The sequence below is a fragment of the Agelaius tricolor genome, unplaced genomic scaffold, assembly GCF_023055355.1.
Source record: "Agelaius tricolor isolate 1412-34295 unplaced genomic scaffold, bAgeTri1.0.p SCAF_27, whole genome shotgun sequence".
Classification (NCBI taxonomy): domain Eukaryota; kingdom Metazoa; phylum Chordata; class Aves; order Passeriformes; family Icteridae; genus Agelaius; species Agelaius tricolor.
Genome location: NW_027269287.1, coordinates 5,199,115 through 5,220,128, shown reverse-complemented (window position 1 = coordinate 5,220,128; position 21,014 = coordinate 5,199,115). Strand labels below are relative to the sequence as shown.

The following is a 21,014-nucleotide window of genomic DNA, read 5'->3' as shown; positions in this document are numbered from 1 at the left end:
CGACGCCTGACAGGGCTGTCGCCAAGGGGCCAGCGGGCCGTGCGCCGTGGCAGGCGTCTCTACCTTCTCCGCTTCTCTCTGGCCGGCGGGGGTGGAGCGGTGAGGCCGGGACTGTCTGTCGCGGCGCCGTCTCAGCGCTCCGGAGCCTCGCCCGCGCAGGCAGTTGGTCGGACAGCTCTGGCGGGCCTTGTTCGCGGCGGGATCCCGGTGTGACCTCGGGGTGCACTGGCCGGGAGCGGCGAGCGGGCGGATTTATGTGCCGGGAGTGGGGCCGAGCTGGACGGCAGCGGCGGCTGGCGGCGCCGAGGCGGGCACCATGGTGAGCGGGGCGGCTGGGTCCGCTCGCCTCCCTTGAATTGGGGCTAAGCTGTTGCAGGCCCCGGTCCCTGACTGTTGGGACAGCTCGGGGGTTTGAGTGCGTCGGGGGCAGGGAGGCAGCGGAGTGACACCATCGAGCGTTGCAGTTGGCGCTCGTGAACAGAACACCGAGGCGTCTGCGGCCTTCCGCGGTCTAATGCCGATACGGTTCCACTGCCCAGTGGTTGTTTCCCTCTCTGCTGCTTTTCCGTTGGGAAGTAGAGTGAGCCATTGCACTTAGTGCTCTGTAATGGGGTTAGGATGTGTCTGTATAAATACACAAGATTCTTTTCCCTCTGTAACTACCTGACAGAGGTCGTAGTGGGGTGGGGGCTGGTCTCTTCTACCCTGCCTGCAGTGAGATGCAGGGAAATGGCCTCAAGCTAAGAGATTGGAAATACAAATTTCTACACATACTAGTAAAAAGAAAATTCATTGTTTGAGTGGTCAGGCATTGGAATAAGTTGCCCAACGAGGTGGTGGAGTCATGATCCATGGAAGTGTTTTAGAAGCGTTTGAACCTGGTGCTCGGTGATGTGTTTTAGATGTTCAGGGATTACAGTGGCAGTGCTGGGTTGACATTTGGTCTTGATGATCCTAAGTTCTTTTCAGGCATTTGATTCTATGAGTATAACTGTCTTGTCGGGTCTTCTTAAATCCTCTGTAAACAGAGAGTGCATGTGATCTTCAATATATCCAGAAACCTTTGCCAGGTGCTTTGTTGTTCATTGCCACAAGTTCACTCTTTGTGCCCTGGATCATGTCACAGCAGCCATGTGTACTATGGCAGCACATGAGTGTTGTAGAATCACAGTACAGTTGGGGCTGGAGAGGATCTCATGAAAAGAGTCCCACCTCAAATTGCTTTTTTGCAGCAAGTATTTCAGCACAGCTACAATTTATTGGGCTAAATGTAGTGCACAATAAATGACCTTGTAACACAGTAGAATGAAGTTTGGTCTAATTCCTACTAACGATGTAGCCTTGTTGGATATATGGTGCTTCAATAGAGCAGGCTAAGTATTTAATGAATACTAAATTATATAAAGATATATCTCTATAGAGGTATGCTGAATTTTGTATTTAGGTCTTAGCATTTAAAACACTGGAATTGATTTACTTAGCCTTGAATGTATTTATATTTAAGATACAAGGAACAGAGTCTGCAGGTATAAAAATGTATTTTGTATGTGCCATTAATATATTGCTCTTCCATATGACTATATGAATGTAAGTGTCAATATGTCATTTTAGCTATGGCACCAGTGTTTGTTCATTGATCTAAGTCTTAAGAAATGTACTTTACAAGTATATTTTTGATAAAATTTGCGTTTTAGCTGTTCTCCTACTTAGAAGTTTAATCATGTTGTTCCACTAAAGTAGTTTTTATAGTGTAAATTCTTGTATATGAAAGAAATTGTATTTTTTTCTCATGAAGTCTTTTCCTTTTTTCTTTTTTTTTTTTCTCTTTTCCGCAGGGGTTAGAATACTTATTCAAAAGGTCTTGAGATGCTCCTCTCATTTGTAGGAGTCCATGAGTGCTGTGGTCTAGTATGGGAAGCTACATTTGGAAAATTGCAAGCAAAAAAGTTTTTCCTTTCAGTGTAGGTCCTTATTTAAAGTAATTGAGTGCTTGCTTGTGTTGCCTAATGGGGTTGAAAGATCAGGTCCAGTTTTCTTTACTGTGTGCTTGCAGTGTGGGCAAATAATCTTTGTGTGTGATTCCATGACATAAGCGAAGGCAAAAGATGGTAGTCTACTTCTGTGCTGTTTGGAAGCTGTATTTTCCAGTTCCAAAGCAACAGGAGAATGAAACATAGATCAGTTTCTTTTGTACCAAGAGCTTAGAAATCAGGTTATAAACATCAACACCTGCCAGGCTGGGACTGTCAGGACTCTTCTGTGCAGTTGCAATGCCAGTTAGGCCATGACTTCAAGCTCTGCGCAAGTGTCTTAACACTTTGTAAGACCATGGTGTTTTAGACTGTTCAGGAGAGGCATTAAAGTCTTCTCACTTTTCATACTTGGAATAATTCCTGTAATGACAGAGCCTGTTCTTTAAAAAGCCAATCTTTTAGAGATGGGAACAGTAGTTTCTGCTTGTCTTATTTGTGGAAATACTGGGCAAACTAAATTTTGAAAATCTTGGAAAAGTAATAATGGAGTATAACCTTCTTTTCCCTCTGTAGTACATAATTTCTCTGAACTAGTTTTAGTTGTAATTTAATAATATATTCTGTATATATTGGTGTTCACTGCAACAGGTATTCTGTATTGCTTCTTCAGTAATAATGATAAATTTGCATTTTTATAAATGCCCTTGTTCTGTCCATAAGATTTCTGTAGAATAACGTGGTTTGCCTAATGACCACTAGTTCTGTAATCTTGTACTTAGAGAGCCTCAGTGGTAAATGAAGCAAGACTGTCAGGTAAAATGCTGTTCACTGACTAAAACTGTTTGGTTTCAAACAAATCACCTTGTTTCAAAGGGAGTCGCGCACATCTGAGTCCTTCCACACAGCAGTTTATGGTTCTTCTTTGTCTCTGTGGAAAGACACTGGTCAAGACAGAAGTTACCTTTGGGTATGAAAGACTCTGTGAGGGTGAGCAGTTAGGTGATATTATTGAACACCTTGTATATTCTTTATGCCCCTTTAAGCAACTTTTTTGTAAACAGTGGTAGGTGTGTGAAAATTCTAATTCAGGGAAGCCTTGGTCATAAGAATAGAAAAAACAGTAAAAATCTGATTTTTTTTTTTTAAGAGTTCTCTTAGCGTAGATTTCTTTTCCAAAATTAGCTGTATGAATGTCTGATTTCTACAAACCGTAGGATTTGAACTGCCTCAGGATGCTGATTATCGTAATGACTAAAGGTATTCTGTGAAAGTAGTCATTTTCACAGGAAGCATTCACTTTAAGATGTTGTACAGCAAGCTCACTTTTCTTGGCCATCCTATATAATATTTTCTACTATTTAGGAAACAATTTTGAATTGCATTTATGTTTCAGGAGAACACTATTTTGCTTTTGCAAGCTGGAGCTTTAGCATGGACAGAAGGAGAAAAATTTTCATATGAAGAAAAAATTATACGGGGAAGTCTCATTTACAGGAAAAGCAGTAATGTGTCAGCTATTAAATGGTATTTCAAAGCGGATTTGTCTTCCAGACTTCACAAATACCATCGCACTTTTAAAATTGCAGGAGATAGGAATATTTGTTATATTCTCTTAAAAATCTTGGTGGCCACTACTATTACAATACCTTTTCAGTTTCTTACTTGAAAAATCATAAGTCATATTAGTGTGTTTGTGTGCTACCATTGAAAGATATTATTATGCCCTGTATTAACATCTGTAGGATACTCAAGTACAGTTGTGTTAAAATCTTGTTTTTACAAGACTTGCCACTTCAGAAAGTAAGTAGTGGGCATTAAATTTCTGAAGGTGAAATTGTGAATGGGATTCTACCAGCTGTTTTTCAGTCGTGCAGTTGTATCCCTACTGCAGTCCTGGTGCATACAGCAGTTGGCTTCAGCTCAAGGCCCTCATCTTGTAATGGAGGAAATGGTTACTGTATGAGAACAAGTAGTTTTAAAGTCCTGTGTAAAGCTGATATTTGAATTATTTGTAATAGGTAGATAAGTGGTAAAAGGAAGAAAAGACGGAAACCATGCCCTTTTACTACAGGTAAGGAGGAATAACCTTGGGCAAGGTCAAAATAAGGAGACTGGAGTGGTGTCTTTGCATAATACAATCAACCTTGTCTATCTTTTTATTTCATGTTCTGTAAATCAAGTAAGGATGAAAAGAAAAATGTTCTTTAGGTAGAAGTACTTTTAAAAATTTGTTGTGTTTTTTTTTCTTACTGTGAGGTAGCTGTTGGTTTTTTTTAAGTACACTTACTGTGTAGATAAGAGTATTGTAACTTTATCTTAATAGCTTATTCTTAGTTTTTGTCCTTCAGACTAATCAGCAAGTCTGTCTCCAGGTATGTACTATAAAAGACTGTGAAAACCAAAGTCCAGGTTATACTTTATTCAACCTTACACTTTTGCATTTTCGGCCTGCCATTTCTTTCCTACCAATTTTAAGAAATTTGTCAAGCTTCACATTAGTGTAACTGCTGAAACTATTCTTGTGGACTACTTAATGTGTTCTCTGCTATGTTTTATTTAAAGCTTTTACGTAAAGTGTGTTATGTTACTCAAACAAAGGTGGGAATGCCATGGTTACTGGAGGGTCAGGAAGTGAACATAGTCCTCAAGACTTCTGATCAAGTGAACATAGACCTCAAGATCTTCTCCATCAAAGATCTTCCTCTATGGCAGAAAGACAGACTGCAGTTTATTGGACTGTGTTGTTGCTGCATGGCTGTACCATTTCAGTCTTGTTTGAGACCTTGTCAGGAGGTTGCTTGCCAGCCTGTGTTTTGCAGAAAAACTGACTTACATAGTCAGCTTTGCTCCCTATGCTTCCCAATATTAGAGAGATTGACAAAAATGTCTTCATCAGCAGAATGCAGACCTCTCTCTCTAGTGTCTTGAACCTGGTTTCAAGTTTCAAGCTGCAAAGCTGAAGCACGATAAGGACATGGATGTATGTGGAGTCAGTGTTGGAGGCCTTATGAAATGGTTTCAATTTTACAAACTATTCTGTAACTGCAGACATGTTATTTAATCTGTGCAGCAGTTCCTCATCTCTGAACAGTAAGTAGTGTTTCTCTTAGTTTTGAGTCAACCCAGTCACCAACTATGGGCTTATTACTTCAATATACATCAAGTGGTAGGTTCCAGGGTTTGTTTACCAGAGGTCCTCAAAACCCCCTGTGGTGTCAGCCTTGACATTGAGCATCTCCTTCCTCAAACATCTATCACTCTATTTCTTATACTCTAGATTTTTAAAGTTGTAGATTTCTGATGAAGATCTGAATCCTATGTCCTCTAATGTGCAAGTAGAGGATGTATGATATTCATGGAAACCAGCACCTAATCTTCATTTATGGTTCTGAAATTAGTTGTTTTGAATTTAAACTGATATTAGTGTAAAGTGAAGACTCAGAAGTTGGGGGAGACTGGATCTAGACAGAGCCTGAATTGAACCCTGTATTTGGGGATGGAGGGAAAATGTGTTCTAGTGTTGTAATATGGGGGTAGTTTGGGGTGTTGTAGATTTTCCTGGAGTGTGTTAGTTAACCTACAAGTAGAGTGTAAACACATCCAGGCAGAAAGGTAGAGTTTGCAAAAAGTTGTGCTGTGCGCATAGCATGTTATTTTGACTCATTATATTGTCTAATATGTTCCTGTGACTAGTATTCTTGGTAGATTGCAGGAAGATTAATGCAGTGGATTTTTAAAAAAATTTATTGTGACAGCTTTTCTCTATTAGTATATTGCTTGTGATTAAATACTAACTTTCAGGAATCAAGAAAAATGCCCACATATGGCATATATGTATATATGGATGTATATACATTTTTTAATTGCTTAAAATGTAGAAAAATACCAGAAGGATATTAGGATATTTCCTCCACAAAATCAAAATTAAGTTTAGAGATATCATTGGGGTTTTAGGTTTGGTTGTTGTTTTTTTTTTTCAAATGGCTTAAAACTTGCTAGGTTATTTTTATTTGTACATGGAAAGGTTTGCAGGTATTTCTATTTTTATCAAATACATCAGTAACTTTATGGGATTGAGCACTATAAATTTCTGCTGGAAACAGGTATATAGGGTGCAGCAAGGCATTCAGTGGCTAAGAGGAATTGTACCTGATGGGTTCTGTTACAATGTGCAGGCTTTATTTGAGTAAGGAAATTAGTTTCTATGGGTACACTTTTAAGTAGTCTCTTGAATTGTAAGTATTTTAGCTCAGCTAGTGGACCTGCTGCCCTATATAAAAAAACTGCCTATTTTGCATCTTTTTCCCTTCTCTTGTCTTGAGTTAAGGCAATTTCTTTCCCTTACAGATAGGAAGCTCTAGGAGTAAATGAAGAGACATATTGGCATCTGATTAGGCTGTGCTTCTAATAAATGCATTATTCTAGAGGAATATTAATGTAAGTTCACCCTGAGAGAGTGAATTCTGAGAATAATGGCTTAGTAGAGAGGCTAGATGAAGGGACAGTGATTTCTCGCTTACATTGGGTGGAAGTGGTTATAGGGCTTAGTGTAAGATTGTCAGAAGAAACATTTGATTTTAAAATGGTTTGTTTTGTACTCAAAGAGTATATACTCAGCAATTTAGTAATGTAAGTATAGCATATATATTATGCATGCAGCTGGTAACACTTTTTTGTTAGGAATGCACTTGTCTTAGCTAGGAAGCTGGTGGAATTGGTTTGAGTAATCTATGTGCAGAACTATGCATAACCTTAATAAAGATTGAGCGTTCAAATATGTACAGCTCCTGATCCTGAATATCAGTGAAGCAGAACATAAACAAAAGTGAGGTTTTACTTTTTGAGATACCTCAAGGAGTTGATGGCACCAAAGTGTAGAAGCAGTAGAAATTCCAAAGAGGGAGGAGGTGAGGAGACTCTTGAGCACCAAAGAAACTTGCTGGTATCTGACGCCCTCCAAAGGTGCTACTTCAAAGTATAAAAAAGTAGTACCTCCTTTTATTGACACATGGCACTTTTTTGTGAGACATATGGTAACATATTGAAAGTGTTTATAAATAGTTAAAGGATAATTTATTCTGTCTTTATTTCCCTCATTCGTGTTGAATTACAGATAATAATGTATATCCAAAACATTTCATCTGCCTATGTTTTTTAATAAAAGCAGTATCTGCACAATTTTGTTTTACTAAGGAAGAAAGCATTAAAGGAAGAAAAGAGTGCGTGCACTTTCCTTAGTGCATTATTTAGGATGAAAGATTATACTGCTGGTAGGGAGGGGGAGGGTTGATGTAGAGTTGTAGGTTAACAGCTCATTGCATAGCAGGTGTTGGTAGAAGGTATTTGGCTTATGTGACCATGGGACTCTATTGAGGTGCAAGGATTGGTAAGACAGAACAGTATCCACCTGATCAAGTGGGACAAGAGCATCTTCGCCAGTAGTCTGGCCAAACTGGTATTTAGACTAGGATTTAGAGAGGAAAGAGTTGATGACCCTTAAATCAAGAGGAAAAGGTGGTGGACTGAGCTGGTATAGTAGGGATGATGATGCTGTGGAGAGGAGTCCTTGAAAATGACTAATCAGAGAAGATAGAAACCCACATATTTAGTTAAACAAAGAGGAAATGTCTGTACATACATAATGAGGCCAGCATTATGAGGGGGAGGATCTTAGACCTCTTCAGGGAGATTAGCTGTGGTGACCTGAGAATGCCTTTTCCCTTTGATGAATTTTGTAAGTTACTGTAGCAAGTTTCAGAGAATTTTTTTTAACAACTTTAGTATTTTGCCCCCTCACTCCCCCCATTCCTCCCCAGTGTTATCATGCCTGTTATACAGACTAAGTTAGTTTTTTTTTTTAAGATACTTAAACACTTTTCTGAAGCACATACTGACTTGTTATTAACTTATTTCTCTACAGGGTGTGATAGGTGTACAGTTGGTGGTTACCATGGTAATGGCTAGCGTCATACAGAAGATCATACCTCACTATTCTCTTGCTCGTTGGCTTCTCTGTAGTGGCAGGTAAGATAAGTGTGAATATGGTAATTATGCAACAGGGTGGTAAAAGTAAAACATACTGATCTTGTTTGGGGTTTTTTTAAGTAATTGACTTTTATTAAATTTATTACCATAGCATTGTTACACCTGATTTGTGGTCTCAAGGCAAAATGACAGTGTTGCTGTAAAAGAACGTACTTGTTTGTTGCTATTAATTGTATCAGTCACAAAGTTAATTGTTGTTCAACTCTTATATTAAAGGTACAAGGTGCATCCTTTAATATTAAAAAGCTAAATTCAATTCAATATACTGAAGAATAAAAGGGTTTTCTTTTCCTCTGCACTGTCTCTGTGATAATCTACCTCCTGATTAGCCTTGCATATGAAGAGTGCTTAGGTATTTATTAAAAATTCTATTCCTTTTTAATACGTCAAAGGACAGGATTAATATAAATTTCAGTACACTACTTCCTTGTAGCAATAGATCAAACAGACATAGTGAGTTGCTAGGGGAGCATTCCCTGTGTCGCTGTATCCATAATAACAATTTAAAACAGCAGCTGTTTTGAATATAAACCACTATGTTAAATATTAAAAAGAATCATAGGTACTGTGTGTTTTCATTTGGTAAGAGGAACACTTTGTACAATTAGCAGGTAGTGTGCTGTCTTTTGTAACTGTTAAAATTTTGAGAATATCAGATCCTTACTGCCTACTTTCTGAAGGAGTATCCTTGAATAATAATGTACTCCATAGGAGTATTAACAAATCTTTGCATTGTCTTTTTTCTCTGCATCTCATAATTATCAACTTGTTCCTTTTTAATATTCCAGATTTCATCACCCATCAAGTTCCTAATGAAAAGTAACTGTAAATGTTGTTTAGATGTATGTTAGATATAACAGAAAACAGTAATTGTCAGGTGGATGGCACAAACAGGAATCATACTTTAATTGTTGTGTGAAGTTTCACTGTTAACCATATTGGCAGGATATTGATCACCTTTCTTGTGCTCTAAAAAGAACATGACACTAATCAATATGAAACTGGCTACCATTTATTTTTAAAGTGTGTCACTGTGAGAGTCTTTTTTATCAGCAATTATCCAAATTACATATTGTACCTTTTATGTCTAAGATTGATGTAAACTTTTATTTGAAAATTTAAATATCTAATTGCTCTTGCAAAATAATTTGTCAGTATTATGCCCATGTTCTTCATTTTTATGAAGTTTTCACTTACAAGTGAAAACAAGTATCCTTGTTTTAAGGCATGCCACGTGCCAGCAATAGGGAGAAGTTTGCTGTTCAAATATTTTTCAAATCCATTTCTTATTTTATCTTCGCATCTGCAGATTGATAAATACTTCAAGCAGGATTTCAGCACTTGTGCTTGGGTAATTTTGTTCTTATTGAAGTCAGTGGAAATTTTATTATTGCCTTCCATGTTAGTAGCTGGTTGTTGCTTTTCAGTTTTCTTTTATATATCTGATAGCTATTTTAGTGTATTGTAATTTCAATATCTGATAGCTATTTTAGTGTATTGTAATTTCAGGCACTCTGAATAATTCCCTGAATACAGGAATTGTATAAAGAGTCAGAAATAATCCTGTGGTCTAGAAATAAGAATAAGTCAGAAGATTCACTGCAACAAGAATCTGAATTTTAATGATAGAAAGAAAAGCAGTTATTTTCTTAGTTAACCTGATAACTAAGGTTATCTTTTATCTTTAACCCATTTCTCCATAGTCTTTTTCCCAGTGATATTTGACAGACCTGTGTGGGTGGGGTGGGTTTTATAGAGGATTTTACAGACGTAAGCATGCAGGTACAGGCACACTCCTAAAGCAGTCCATCTGTCTAAGAAAAAATTATCACCTGCTCCTCCTAACCTTTGTTAGTAAACTTCAACTAATCTTTGATATCTAACAGTGGTTTTTAAGTGACTTTGTTTGAATGTCCTGCTTCCAAAGGATTAGCAGGCAAGACGGATCTGAAATGTCTGTAGATAGTCCTTGCTAAATGGGAGGGAGGATAAACATGTTATCAGACAAGACAGAAACATTAAGTGACTTGTTTGTTTAAAGATGGCTGTTTGTGTTTATGGGAAGTTTGTTAAAAGGAAACAAAGACTTCTTAAAATCTAAAAGAATTGTTAGGATAGACAGATTTAAGGTAGTTACTTACTAATGGAATAAATAGCTATCATTGACTCTTGAAGAGCAATTTACATAAATTTGTTAAGAAATACGAACTTTTTCAATCAGTGCTATTTTCAGAACTTGAATGCAATTAAATAGATTTATTGAAATATTTGGCAGCCTAAATATCTGCATAGGCCTTGCATCATTTTTAACTAATAAAACATTCTCTACCAAAACATTGCTTTTTAAGTTACTCAGCTATTTCAGCTGCTATGTTTTCAGGCCATGTCAGGATACAGGGGAAAATGGATGTTTTGTTGTAGATTCGTTAATGACCTTTATTCAAATTAACTAGGGCATGTCTGTGTGTCAGTTGCTATTCAGACTGACTTGGATATGTCAAAGCCATAAGGTAATCAGTTGTGGGATTTCAGTTTTAAGCATATGTAAGCTAAAACAGATATAAACTACTTTATATTATCTCTGTATTTATGAAAATGTTTGTTCAAGTCTTTTGGTTTTGAGATTTTAAATGCAAGATGTGTAGGGTTTATCAACTGAAAAATACCAAAACTCTTTATCCTATTGCTATCACTTGCAATGTCATTTTGTAGTATAATTAGGAGCAAATCGTGGTATAATTTGTGGTTTGATTTGTGTTAGCATGCTACACAGAACAAGAATTTTGTCTGTTCTGCTGCATAAGGTGCCATTTCTCTGTCTGTGCAGGAAAGATTTTGAAAAGTTTCTTTGCCACATAGGTGGCTTTCATCATTAGCATCCCAAGTACAGATCAGGGTGATGTGGTAAATGACAAAACAGGAGAATATATTTCTGCTTTTTCACAGTTGCTTTGGGTCATGTGAAGGACAGAAGTTAACATCTAGAGTAGTTTGACTTGGATGCAAAGCTTGTTTCTCTGATTTATTTGTGTCTCAGTCTTAAAGTCTTTTTTTCATCGAAGTTTGCAAATCACAAATCCCTCAACTGTACTATACATAATAAAAATAAATTAATGAAGTAACTTTTACTTATACAAAATTGAGTTCATTTTTTTCCCCATCCAAAACTGTGTTCATGCAAAATTTGTGATATTTGCCATTTTCAGTTTTGGAACTGGCAGTGAATTCCTTTAGTGGAAATTTGCAGTGTGCAATGGTTTGATGGTCTGTTGGCTGGTATTAGCGTTCTTTTCTCTTGAAGAGTTCCCAAGATGAAGGCAGCCTTCCTAAAACGGAGCCGGGAATCAAGTGTTATTAAATGGCTTGAGATTGTTTGAGTTTTGATGCCTTCCAAATTTGCCTTTGCTAACTTTTTGAAATTGCATCTGACATCATCTCCAATTCACCAATATGGATTTGAATGGTCCTACTTCGTGAAGTTTTCTTTATGTGAGGTGGTGATTGAGGATTCCTTTATCATGTATTGACCTGCGTCACCATGTGTGACAATTAGTGGCCTTCTACTTCCACACACATTTCTCATGTCTGTCCTTGTTAATACTTGGTCTCCTTTACTGCAGCATTTCAGAGTGGAGATCATAGTGATATGTGGAGATCATAGTGACTTCCCGCATCTGGACAGAATGTGGAAAATGCTTGTTTCAGCTACTAAAATTTTTGCCATACTTAGAAATTTAGGTAAAATATACCATCTTAGACACTTAACCATCTCTGTTTGTCCTCTTCAAAATTTTCATGCCATTTCTTGCCTTTTGAAATGAATGGGCAATTAATTGATCTATGAAAGTGATTGATCTATGAAAGTGAAAAGACTTGCATTGATCTATGAAAGTGAAAAGACTTGCAGGTCAATTATGTGTAAATTAGTGATTTTTTTAATAGCACTTTTTCTAGTAGAAGTTGAAGATATCATTGAGAAGTGTTTAAGGAAAGGGGTTACGATGTGCTCTGCTTAAGAAAAAACATTTGATTATGTTTGGTAATGATTATTAGATAATAGATATTTCAGATTCTGGGAAATTACTGGGTTTGGCGGGGATATAATATACTTTATTAAGTTGTTTATAATATGGTTCTAATGAGTAATTGTAGTGGTATAATTATTCTAGTGAACTTTCCCACCTTGTATGACTGTGTTTGCTGTATTTGATGATATCTTTAAAAGTTGTTGTTCAGAGACCTGAAGGGCTTTCATGTGAATTACAAAGTGGCAAAGCTTTCTAGTTATTTATAAATACCTCATTTGCTGTAGAGAACTGAACTCTAGCTGTTGTTCAGTTCAGGTAGGGTTGGTACTGACACACAAAGGTGTCTTGCTTAGGAGTGACAAATTAGGTGTCTTAGTAAGTATATAAATCTGTGTTGTTATACAGTTTTTTGAAAGCCATGCTCTAAATTGCTACTAATGGTCTTGTTTTACTTGAGGTTTTTTTTTTCTTTAGCTTACGGTGGTATCAACATCCCACTGAAGAAGAACTGCGGATTCTTGCAGGGAAGCAAAGAGGGAAAAGTAAAAAAGATAGGTAAATACTCCTTTTAAGCTTGTCTTCCCCCACCTTTTGGGGTTTTTTCAGCATTATATGGTTCATCTAGTAACTTTACCAGGCTACTTTTGTCTTAGCATGAGTTAAAAATTGCTAGTTGCATATGACTGCCCTGCTTGCATTAATTGTCACAGTTCTTTATCAAAACATGTTTTATCAGTTTAACAGAGTTGGACATTCCCAAATTGTGCAGAACTGGTTCATTTCTGCTCACAGAACGGTCTGTGAAATGCTAATTCAATGACAAGTTTTTTTAGTGAGTGTATGCATTTAGATAAAAACTGTGGAAACAAATCTTAGGATTGCAGCTTTTCATCTTGAAGTGAGAGAAGAAAGATTTGAGTATATTAGTTTAACATAGGATTACTGTAAGCCACCACTCTTAACACAGCTGTGATAAAGGCAAATGGGCTCTTAGGATATATTACATTAAATGTTTCTAGTGAAGGGAGAGGGAAATATTAATCCTCTTGGACAAGACACCAATGTAGAACTTTATCTGGATTACTGTATACAGTTCCGATCACTTGTGTTCAAGAAAAATAAAATTTGTATGTGAACAGGAAAAGAGAGCTGCTGGGATCATGCAGGAAACAAAGTCTGTCTTATTCAAGGGGGCTAAAAGAGCTAGGCTTTCTGAATCTATCAAAAGACAACTGAGAGGATGGAATAGCTCTCTATCAGCTTAAGCTGGAAATAGATTTCTGGTATTCAGACATGAAGTTCCAAACAGCTGTACCAAAAGTACAGCTGCATCAGGAACTGAGACATCTTGAGGTGGTGGAGCTGTTCATGTTGATGAAATATGTCAAAATTGGCTTTGTTTTGAACCAGACAATGCACTGTGGTTTTCTTTTTGGCAACACAGGAGGTTTTTTCTAGCTCTGTTTCTTCTATCCCAGTATGAACTCCCTTATAAATCTTAAGATTTGAATTAATCTCTGCACTGCTCATACAATGTTAATTGTAATTTAATTTTTGTTCCTGTTTCCTAGCCCTTAAGCAGCATGGTTAGCAATTGTATTTGCCTCTTTTAGGTTGATAAAGACCTCTGAGATCAACCTTTGATCACACGTTAATTGCAGCCCTGAAGGCCACATCTACTCATTTGTTGAAAACCTCTAGGAATGATGACTCCACAAAATACTGCCCAAGAAGGGCAGCCCATTCCAATTCCACGACAAAATTCCTCTTCAGGTCCATCCTGAACCTCCCCTGGCACAGCTTGAAGCTAGGTCCTCTTATCCGGTTACTAGTTAACCTTGAGAAGAGACCATCCCACATGGAGCTATTGCCTTCCCTCAGGCAGTTGTAGAGAACAAAAAGGCTCCCTGTAAGCCTCCTTTTCTCCAGGCTGAGAGTCCCCAGCTCCTTCAGCTTCTCTTCATCTAACTTGTACTCCAGACCCTTCCCCAGTTCCCTGTCCCTGGACTTGCTCGAGCACCTCAATGTCTTTCTGGTTGTGAAGGGCCCAAAACTGAACCCAGGATTCTAGGTATGACCTCAGCAATGCTGACTACAGAATACAGTCACTGCCCTAGTCCTGCTGCCCACAGTATGTCTGACACAGGCCAGGATGTGCTTGGTCTTCTTGGCCCTCTAGGCCCATGCTGGCTGATGTTCAGTCACTGTTAACCAGCAGCCCCAGATCCTCTTCCGCTGGGCAGTACTCAGTGACTCTGCCCCATCCTGTAGCACTGCATAGGGTTGTTGTGACTCAGGTATAGGACGCAGTACTTGGACTTGTTGAACCTCATGCCATTGGTATCAGCCCAATCCAGCCTGTCCAGATGCCTCCCAAGAGCCTTCCTGCTCTTCAGGAGATCAACATTCCCATCCAACTTAGTGTTTGGAAATTGACTGAGGGTGCCCTCCATCCCCTTGTCCAGATGATGTATAAAGATCTTGAACAGGATGGGGCCCAGTACCGAGCCTTATGGAACACTATGAGTGACCAACTGCCAACTTGATGCAGCATCATTCACCGCCATTCTCTGGGTTAAGTTGTTCCTTGTAAAGTAGTAATTTTTTTTTTACAACATTCCTTAAAATTAAGAATGTCTTTTTATCTTAACAGTTTTCTGTGACAAAAATGAGGCAAAATAATTGTGAATAAGAACATAATTAATAATTATCCATATAACCGGTGATATTTATTCATATGTGAAATAACTTAATTTATGTAATTATAAGTTTAAGTCCACCCATAGGAGCCTTAAACTGAAAAACACAATTGTACTGCCACGTAATTATTGTGCCTTTGCTCTTATTGCCTTTCCTCAGCCTTGCCAGTCTTTTGCAATAGTAGTAGTACGTGTTTGTACCAGGGTGAATGTTAATTAAAGGAGAATATAAAACTTCAAAGAAACTGAAGCAGTAATGTGGAGGCTTAAATGATGTTTTGTTTGCTTTACTTGTTTAACCACTGACTGAATAATAATTTATTTTTTAATGAATGAGTGTACCTCTGTGTCCTTGAAAGAAGTGACTCTGGTTTGTGAAGAACCATGGTTAAGTGGGAACTGTTCCTGTCGAGTCGATTTACTGATTTAGGTTGCACAAAATGGAATGTACATCTTCTGAGTCATCCCAACAAGGAGATGTGAAACAGATAGTGTGAGAGAAATAAAGATGCATCTGGTTTATACTCCCCATGATAAAGAATATTTTGCAGGATAAAGAATCGGCTTTGTCAAGACCATAGTCTTGCAAAGTGTATTACCAGCTCCTTAAATACACTCTCAGTCTGAACTAATTTAAAGAGAAATGGTTAAAGGAGATACAAGGAGCTTGCTTGAAAACTTGCCTTAGAAACAGCTGTAGTGTGAAATTTTAGTTAATTTTATTCAGTGCATATTACCCTTCAGTGTATTATACTGTAGGCTTTAGGACCACAAGAATATTAGGTGGGTTTTCTGCTTCTGAATTGTTTGTATTATACAAAGTTGTTAGGCTTATGAAAAGATCCATAGCTACTGTGATTTACTTTGAACTAAAGCATTCAATGATCCTAGGTATGTTCTGTCTGTTCTGTGCCTCTTGGATTGCCTGGGATAATTAAAGTGTAGGAACACCAAGTTTTGTTGATCTGAAATGCCTTCAGTGGTAAAAATGCTCATCTCACTCCAGATGATGGTACTCCTGGATACAGGTAGTAGGAAAAAAATCAGGAGTACAGCTGCAGGCATGGAAGTACACAGGAGCTTGCAGGTTGTCTAGTCCTTGGGCAGTGTTTGGGACTTCTTTTGTAGATTTGCATAACTCAATTTTTTGGGTAATACTTTAGATTCCTATCTATAGTTTGTCCATTAATATTCTTGTGCTTCAGGTTATACTAGGCATAAATATAACCTGAAAATTTTTATTACTGTTTTCTGCTTGTATTTTCCTCTCACATATGAGCTGAGATGAAAGCATTCCTGAAAACTAAGTTTGTGATTGATTTGATTTCTTTTTAATGCTTATATTGCAATAATTTGTTTTCCTATGGAAAGTCCACCTCTCCTTTTCTAATTTCAGAGGTGATATTGTAAAATGTGGCAGTTTATTGTTTTCTTCTAGCCTTTTAGAGGTCTTAAGTTTTAGGTATGATTTTTTAATGTAGCAAAACATCTTCTGATCTCCTTTAATGATTTTTTTTTTTAATAGTTTGAGAAGGAAGTTTTACACTAGTTACTAATGCTGGACTCCCAGATTAAATTCTTTAACTTTGTTAATCTTCTTTTAAGAGTGTGCTGGGTTTTAAATTTAAAGTCTTCCAGTATGCCTTAATTTCAGGGAAGTGAAAATCATGATATTGGTATAGTTCGAGAGCTCCAGATGAAAAGCACCTTTTGGTCTAAATACACATCCTTTTAGATTAGAAAGATGCCTTAAATTGCCTTGCTTGATGGTTAGTAGGTTGGACCTTTCAAAGATCTAGGTTAGTTTAGCTCAGCTCATGTGATGTACCTTGTTGTGACAAGAAGGACTGATGCAAGTTTTTTTTTTCTTTTTTTTTTGACATCACCCTGTAGCTCTAAATAGATAAAATTAGTTGGCTGAAATAAATACTGTCTCCTGGACCTTGATCCAATGCATGCTCAGATTGAAGGAGCTGGAAGCCATTTAAATCCATACCACAGTAGTATGTCAGAGTCTGTCAAGTTATAGCTGGAAGGCATTGACATATCTGGTTGTTTTCCAAGATTTTAACTTGAAGTTCTACTTTTAGTTAAAAAGATAAAAATACTTGTATTTGGGGAAAAAAAAGCATTCTACATTTTTCTAAAATTTGAAATGTCATTCTATATTGAAAAAAATTATTTTGTCATACCCATGCTTGTACTATCTATTTATTTATTTATTTTACAGAAAATATAATGGTCATATTGAAAACAAACCCTTAACCATTCCAAAAGATATTGATCTTCATCTGGAAACAAAATCTGTAACAGAAAGGGACACTATTGGTAAGAGTATGCAACAATAATACATTATTTCGAATATATCCTGATTCTTTTTATCAAGTGTTTATTTGTAATTAATGCTGAAATGTCCTTTTTGTAGAATGTGAATGAATAGAATGCACAGCTGGTCATAAATGAGAAAGCACGTAGTAGGGCTGAGTCTCCTTTATTGTTCTATGAGTGACAGTTAATAGCAGTGTTGTGGAAAAGGATGAGTAGATGAAAGCCAATATAAAGCACAACTTTATCAGTTATAGCAATATGAGACAGCACTGAAACAATCACATAATTGTCTATTCAAAATAGAGTATTTAACTTTGTACAAGAAAATAATAATTGATAGATGTCAAGTCATACTTTTTGCTCATCTAACATAGGATATGTGCTATCGTATTGGAACCTAAGCCCTTTCAGCCATACATCTCAAGCATTCAGGTAAAATGCTTAAAAACAGCAAGCGACAGTACAGAAATATGCAATATTAAGTGTTTTGAAGGAAGTGGAAAGTATGACTATTATTTTTTAGATGGTAATTTTTGATTATTAAATCATAATCAGTCGTTCTGTACAGAAAGGTCATATATGAGTATGTATGTGATACATATTTTCTTTCTACCTACATTTTTATATTTATGTGTACTCTGGATAAATATAGAAAGAAAGTATGTATATTTTCAGCTTAAATTGTAGGAGACAGCATGTGTGTAACATAAATGAAGTTTTTGAAGTAAATAAACAAAACATTCACAAGTTTCAATTAGTGTTACTTACCTGAAATTATGTCATGTAATTGTCAACCTGAATGATAGGGTTTGACTGTGTTTGAAAAATAATATATACAATTTGTTTGTAAATCTAACCAGATAGTTATTTCAAAATAACAAGTGTAGGACTTGGAAATATTAAAGTTTGCCCAGTTTCGTATCTTTGCCAACAGGTAGCTTGTAGTCAAGTCAAACGTTCAGTAGTGTTTTCTCACTTTAAAATTGTGTACATGTAGGGAAGGTGTTTGGGGGAGACAATTTGTGTTGTCACAAATGGTTCTTTGGAGTTTCCAACACCTAAGGGAACTCTCTCCATAACATCTAGCCTGTATGCGACACAGTATGATTCCCAGAATTTTTACAGTGAAGTTTACACAATGATTATTGCTTTATAGGATGTATTAACAAAATCTTGATGAGCAATCCATCAGTTATCTTAGATAGTGGGGTTTGTAAAATAAAAAGAACTGTTTATTTGTAATATAGTAAATGATAGCCAGTGAGATATCAATCTTTTACAAAGGGTGAAAACAAACCATCTTACCTGGAATTGCAGCCAGACTCAACTGGAAAACCATTTACTCTCTGTGTTGTGAAATCTAAATTAAGTATGCTTTTTGGATTTAGGATGTTAATGTATAAAAGCTGAGGTGATAAAATAGTAAAACCTCACAGCCTTATAAATTTGAGTAGTTATGAAGTATTGGATGACAGAAGTAAAGAATGACGTTCACATTGTTGAGTAACTTTTTCATTGTTACATTTCACTTGGTTGATGTTGGTCTACCTAAATTTCATTTCAATACACTTAATACACAGTTAAAAACCTTTTTTAATTGCTTCTCCATTCCATATATATCAGTAACTGCCTTAAAACATATCTTTAACATTCACAAACATATATTTTTCAGCATTGCATTACTTCCCAGAATATCAGTGGTTGGTGGATTTTACTGTTGCAGCTACAGTTGTGTATATGGTGACAGAAGTCTACTACAGCATTATGAAGCCCTCACAAGAAATGAATATCAGCATAGTGTGGTGTCTGCTTGTCTTGGGTTTTGCAGTGTATCCTTTTCTCTTGTGTTGAATCCCCCTCTACTGGTTCCAAATAGTTTACATAATTTTGCAATTCATATAAATCTCCATGCCACTGTTGGGCAGGACACAAAAATATTTGCCATTTGGAAAAAGGGTCCTGTAAGCTAATGTTATTGTTGAATAATATATACGCTGTACGTGCTCTCTGCAAATGCTGGTATCATTAGCTTGCTAACATTAATACCAGACCATTTAGGAGAAAAATGCATCTATGCAAAGATAGTTAGTGTTCATCTGTAGTATGTAGTGGTTCTAAACTAACTTGATTTTGTTCAATTTGGGAATCAGAAATGGTTATGTGTACAGAAAGTACAGCTTTTGAAGAAGTTTGGAAATTTAGTGTGCCTTTTTTTTTCCAATTTGTTTAATCTGATGCTTCTTGATCAGAATAGCACAGTGATGTGTATACTAGTTTACTGCAAAAATACATGTGTGAATTCATAATTTTAAAATACATTCAAGGTATTCTTACAGAAAATAAGGTATGTAAACAGTTGTAGAAACTGAGCTCTGTGAAAAGCTAAACTCACCTCTGAAACTGAGGGAAACAGAAGTGGAGTATTTAGGAAACAGGCGTTATCAAACCATAAAATGTTTGTTTTGTTACGGAGGAGGCAGTTAATTTTTTAAATTTATTTTACTGGAGAAGGCATTATCACACATAGATGCTTGCATGGTAATTAACTGTGTACCCCATACGAATCCAGACTTGTGCTTTAGGGAGGAAAGTTGCAGTTTAAAGATATGATCGGAGATAAAGCAGTGGAATGGAATAAAGGGCTTTTAAGAGAGCAAATTATAGAAAGGTGAACTGGAAAGTGAATTGCTACAGCTCCTCTGCTCCTTCAGCAGCTGAGAACAGATAAAATGCAAAGTTACAGTTGATAAACCTCTTGAATATTCAAAATTGTTTCCTCTATATAAATGGCAGCTTTAAAGCTTCTTAATGTGTTGTGGTTTGGTCAGTTGCTTTGTAATATCAGCAGGTGTTATATAAAACCTTGAACTCTAATGTTTGGTTACATTTGGCTAAGAGTTCTGAATATGCTTCATGCTTGCCTGTCCTTGATAATTATTAAAAAGTGTGATACCTTTATAGCATGGACAGGAGTTCTTTTCTAAGTAGACTGGAGCACAAATCATAGAATTTCTCCAGAATTTTTTCCTTGTAATGTATAAAAACTTGCTAGAAGAGAATGTCAACTCACATTTGGGAAAAAGAATGTCAGTTAGCATGCTTCCAGATCAGGTATTTGCCCTTAGACATGTCAGTGAACAGATCCATGGTCCAAAAGGTGGTTTTTCTAGTCTGCTGTGGGAAGAAAATCAGTGTTTGGCTCTTGGACACCTTTTAATTGTATTATAGGTATAGTATAGATAATGTATAATTGTTACTGCACATTCTTTGTTTTATTTTTTTGGTGTGAGGTTGAGAATTTTAGTTTAGTTTCTGCAGAAGGAAGGAGAAAGAGGTGGCTACTGTTTCAAAAATCAGAAGATCGCCAACACCTTTCACTCCGATTTTTAAGGATGAGGGGGAGTTTAATAGAACTAATGGAAAAAAAAAGCTTCTAATACAAAAGCCACAATGTACTCTTAGATTTATTGGTGACAATGCCTTGTTTGCTTCATCTCTTGTATCTCGGGAGTAATCAATTTAAACAACCCTATAGTAATTGCAATTCTAGGTGAAACAGGGTTGTGAATTGTATATTGTAGGAAGAGGTACAATACAGAGGGTATTGGTAACAATTCCTGTGGTCACTGGAACCTAGTTAGATGAGGTTTCAGAAGGGGTTCATTCCTGTATTGTGACATCAGGCTTTTGGGATGCAGAGAATACTTAAAACTTACTCAGCTACTCACTATCTCAGTATGTTGAGACCAGAAATTATTCTACAATAATGGAAGATTCAGAAAAATTTGGTTGCCTATGTATTTTTGACAGAAAGCAGTCAACATGATATGTTATAGTTAAATATAGAGCAATTTTGTGTTTTATTGACAAGGGTTTCTTCCGTTTCATGCCAGTGTGTTAAGAGGTGAAAAGTTGTACTGAGGATACAGAGCAAGTTTGCA

At 36.7% G+C, this 21,014-nt stretch overlaps 1 protein-coding gene across 5 annotated transcripts in view; it reads left to right on the top strand.

Annotated features, from left to right (window-relative positions):
- The first annotated feature begins 96 nt into the window (after window positions 1-96).
- TMEM161B (transmembrane protein 161B) overlaps window positions 97-21,014 on the top strand; it is a 41,762-nt gene continuing 20,844 nt past the window's right edge. The window contains exons 1-6 of one of the 5 annotated variants that reach the window (XM_071448582.1): window positions 97-319; window positions 1,836-1,961; window positions 7,894-7,997; window positions 12,521-12,601; window positions 16,976-17,073; window positions 18,746-18,902. In XM_071448582.1, coding sequence (XP_071304683.1) covers window positions 1,911-1,961; window positions 7,894-7,997; window positions 12,521-12,601; window positions 16,976-17,073; window positions 18,746-18,902 — 491 coding nt within the window. In that variant the 5' untranslated portion in view covers window positions 97-319; window positions 1,836-1,910. Of the gene's footprint in view, window positions 320-363; window positions 581-1,835; window positions 1,962-6,320; window positions 6,411-7,893; window positions 7,998-12,520; window positions 12,602-16,975; window positions 17,074-18,745; window positions 18,903-21,014 lie in introns of those variants that run through there. The other 4 variants (XM_071448581.1, XM_071448578.1, XM_071448579.1 and 1 more) reach the window with 4 other exon arrangements.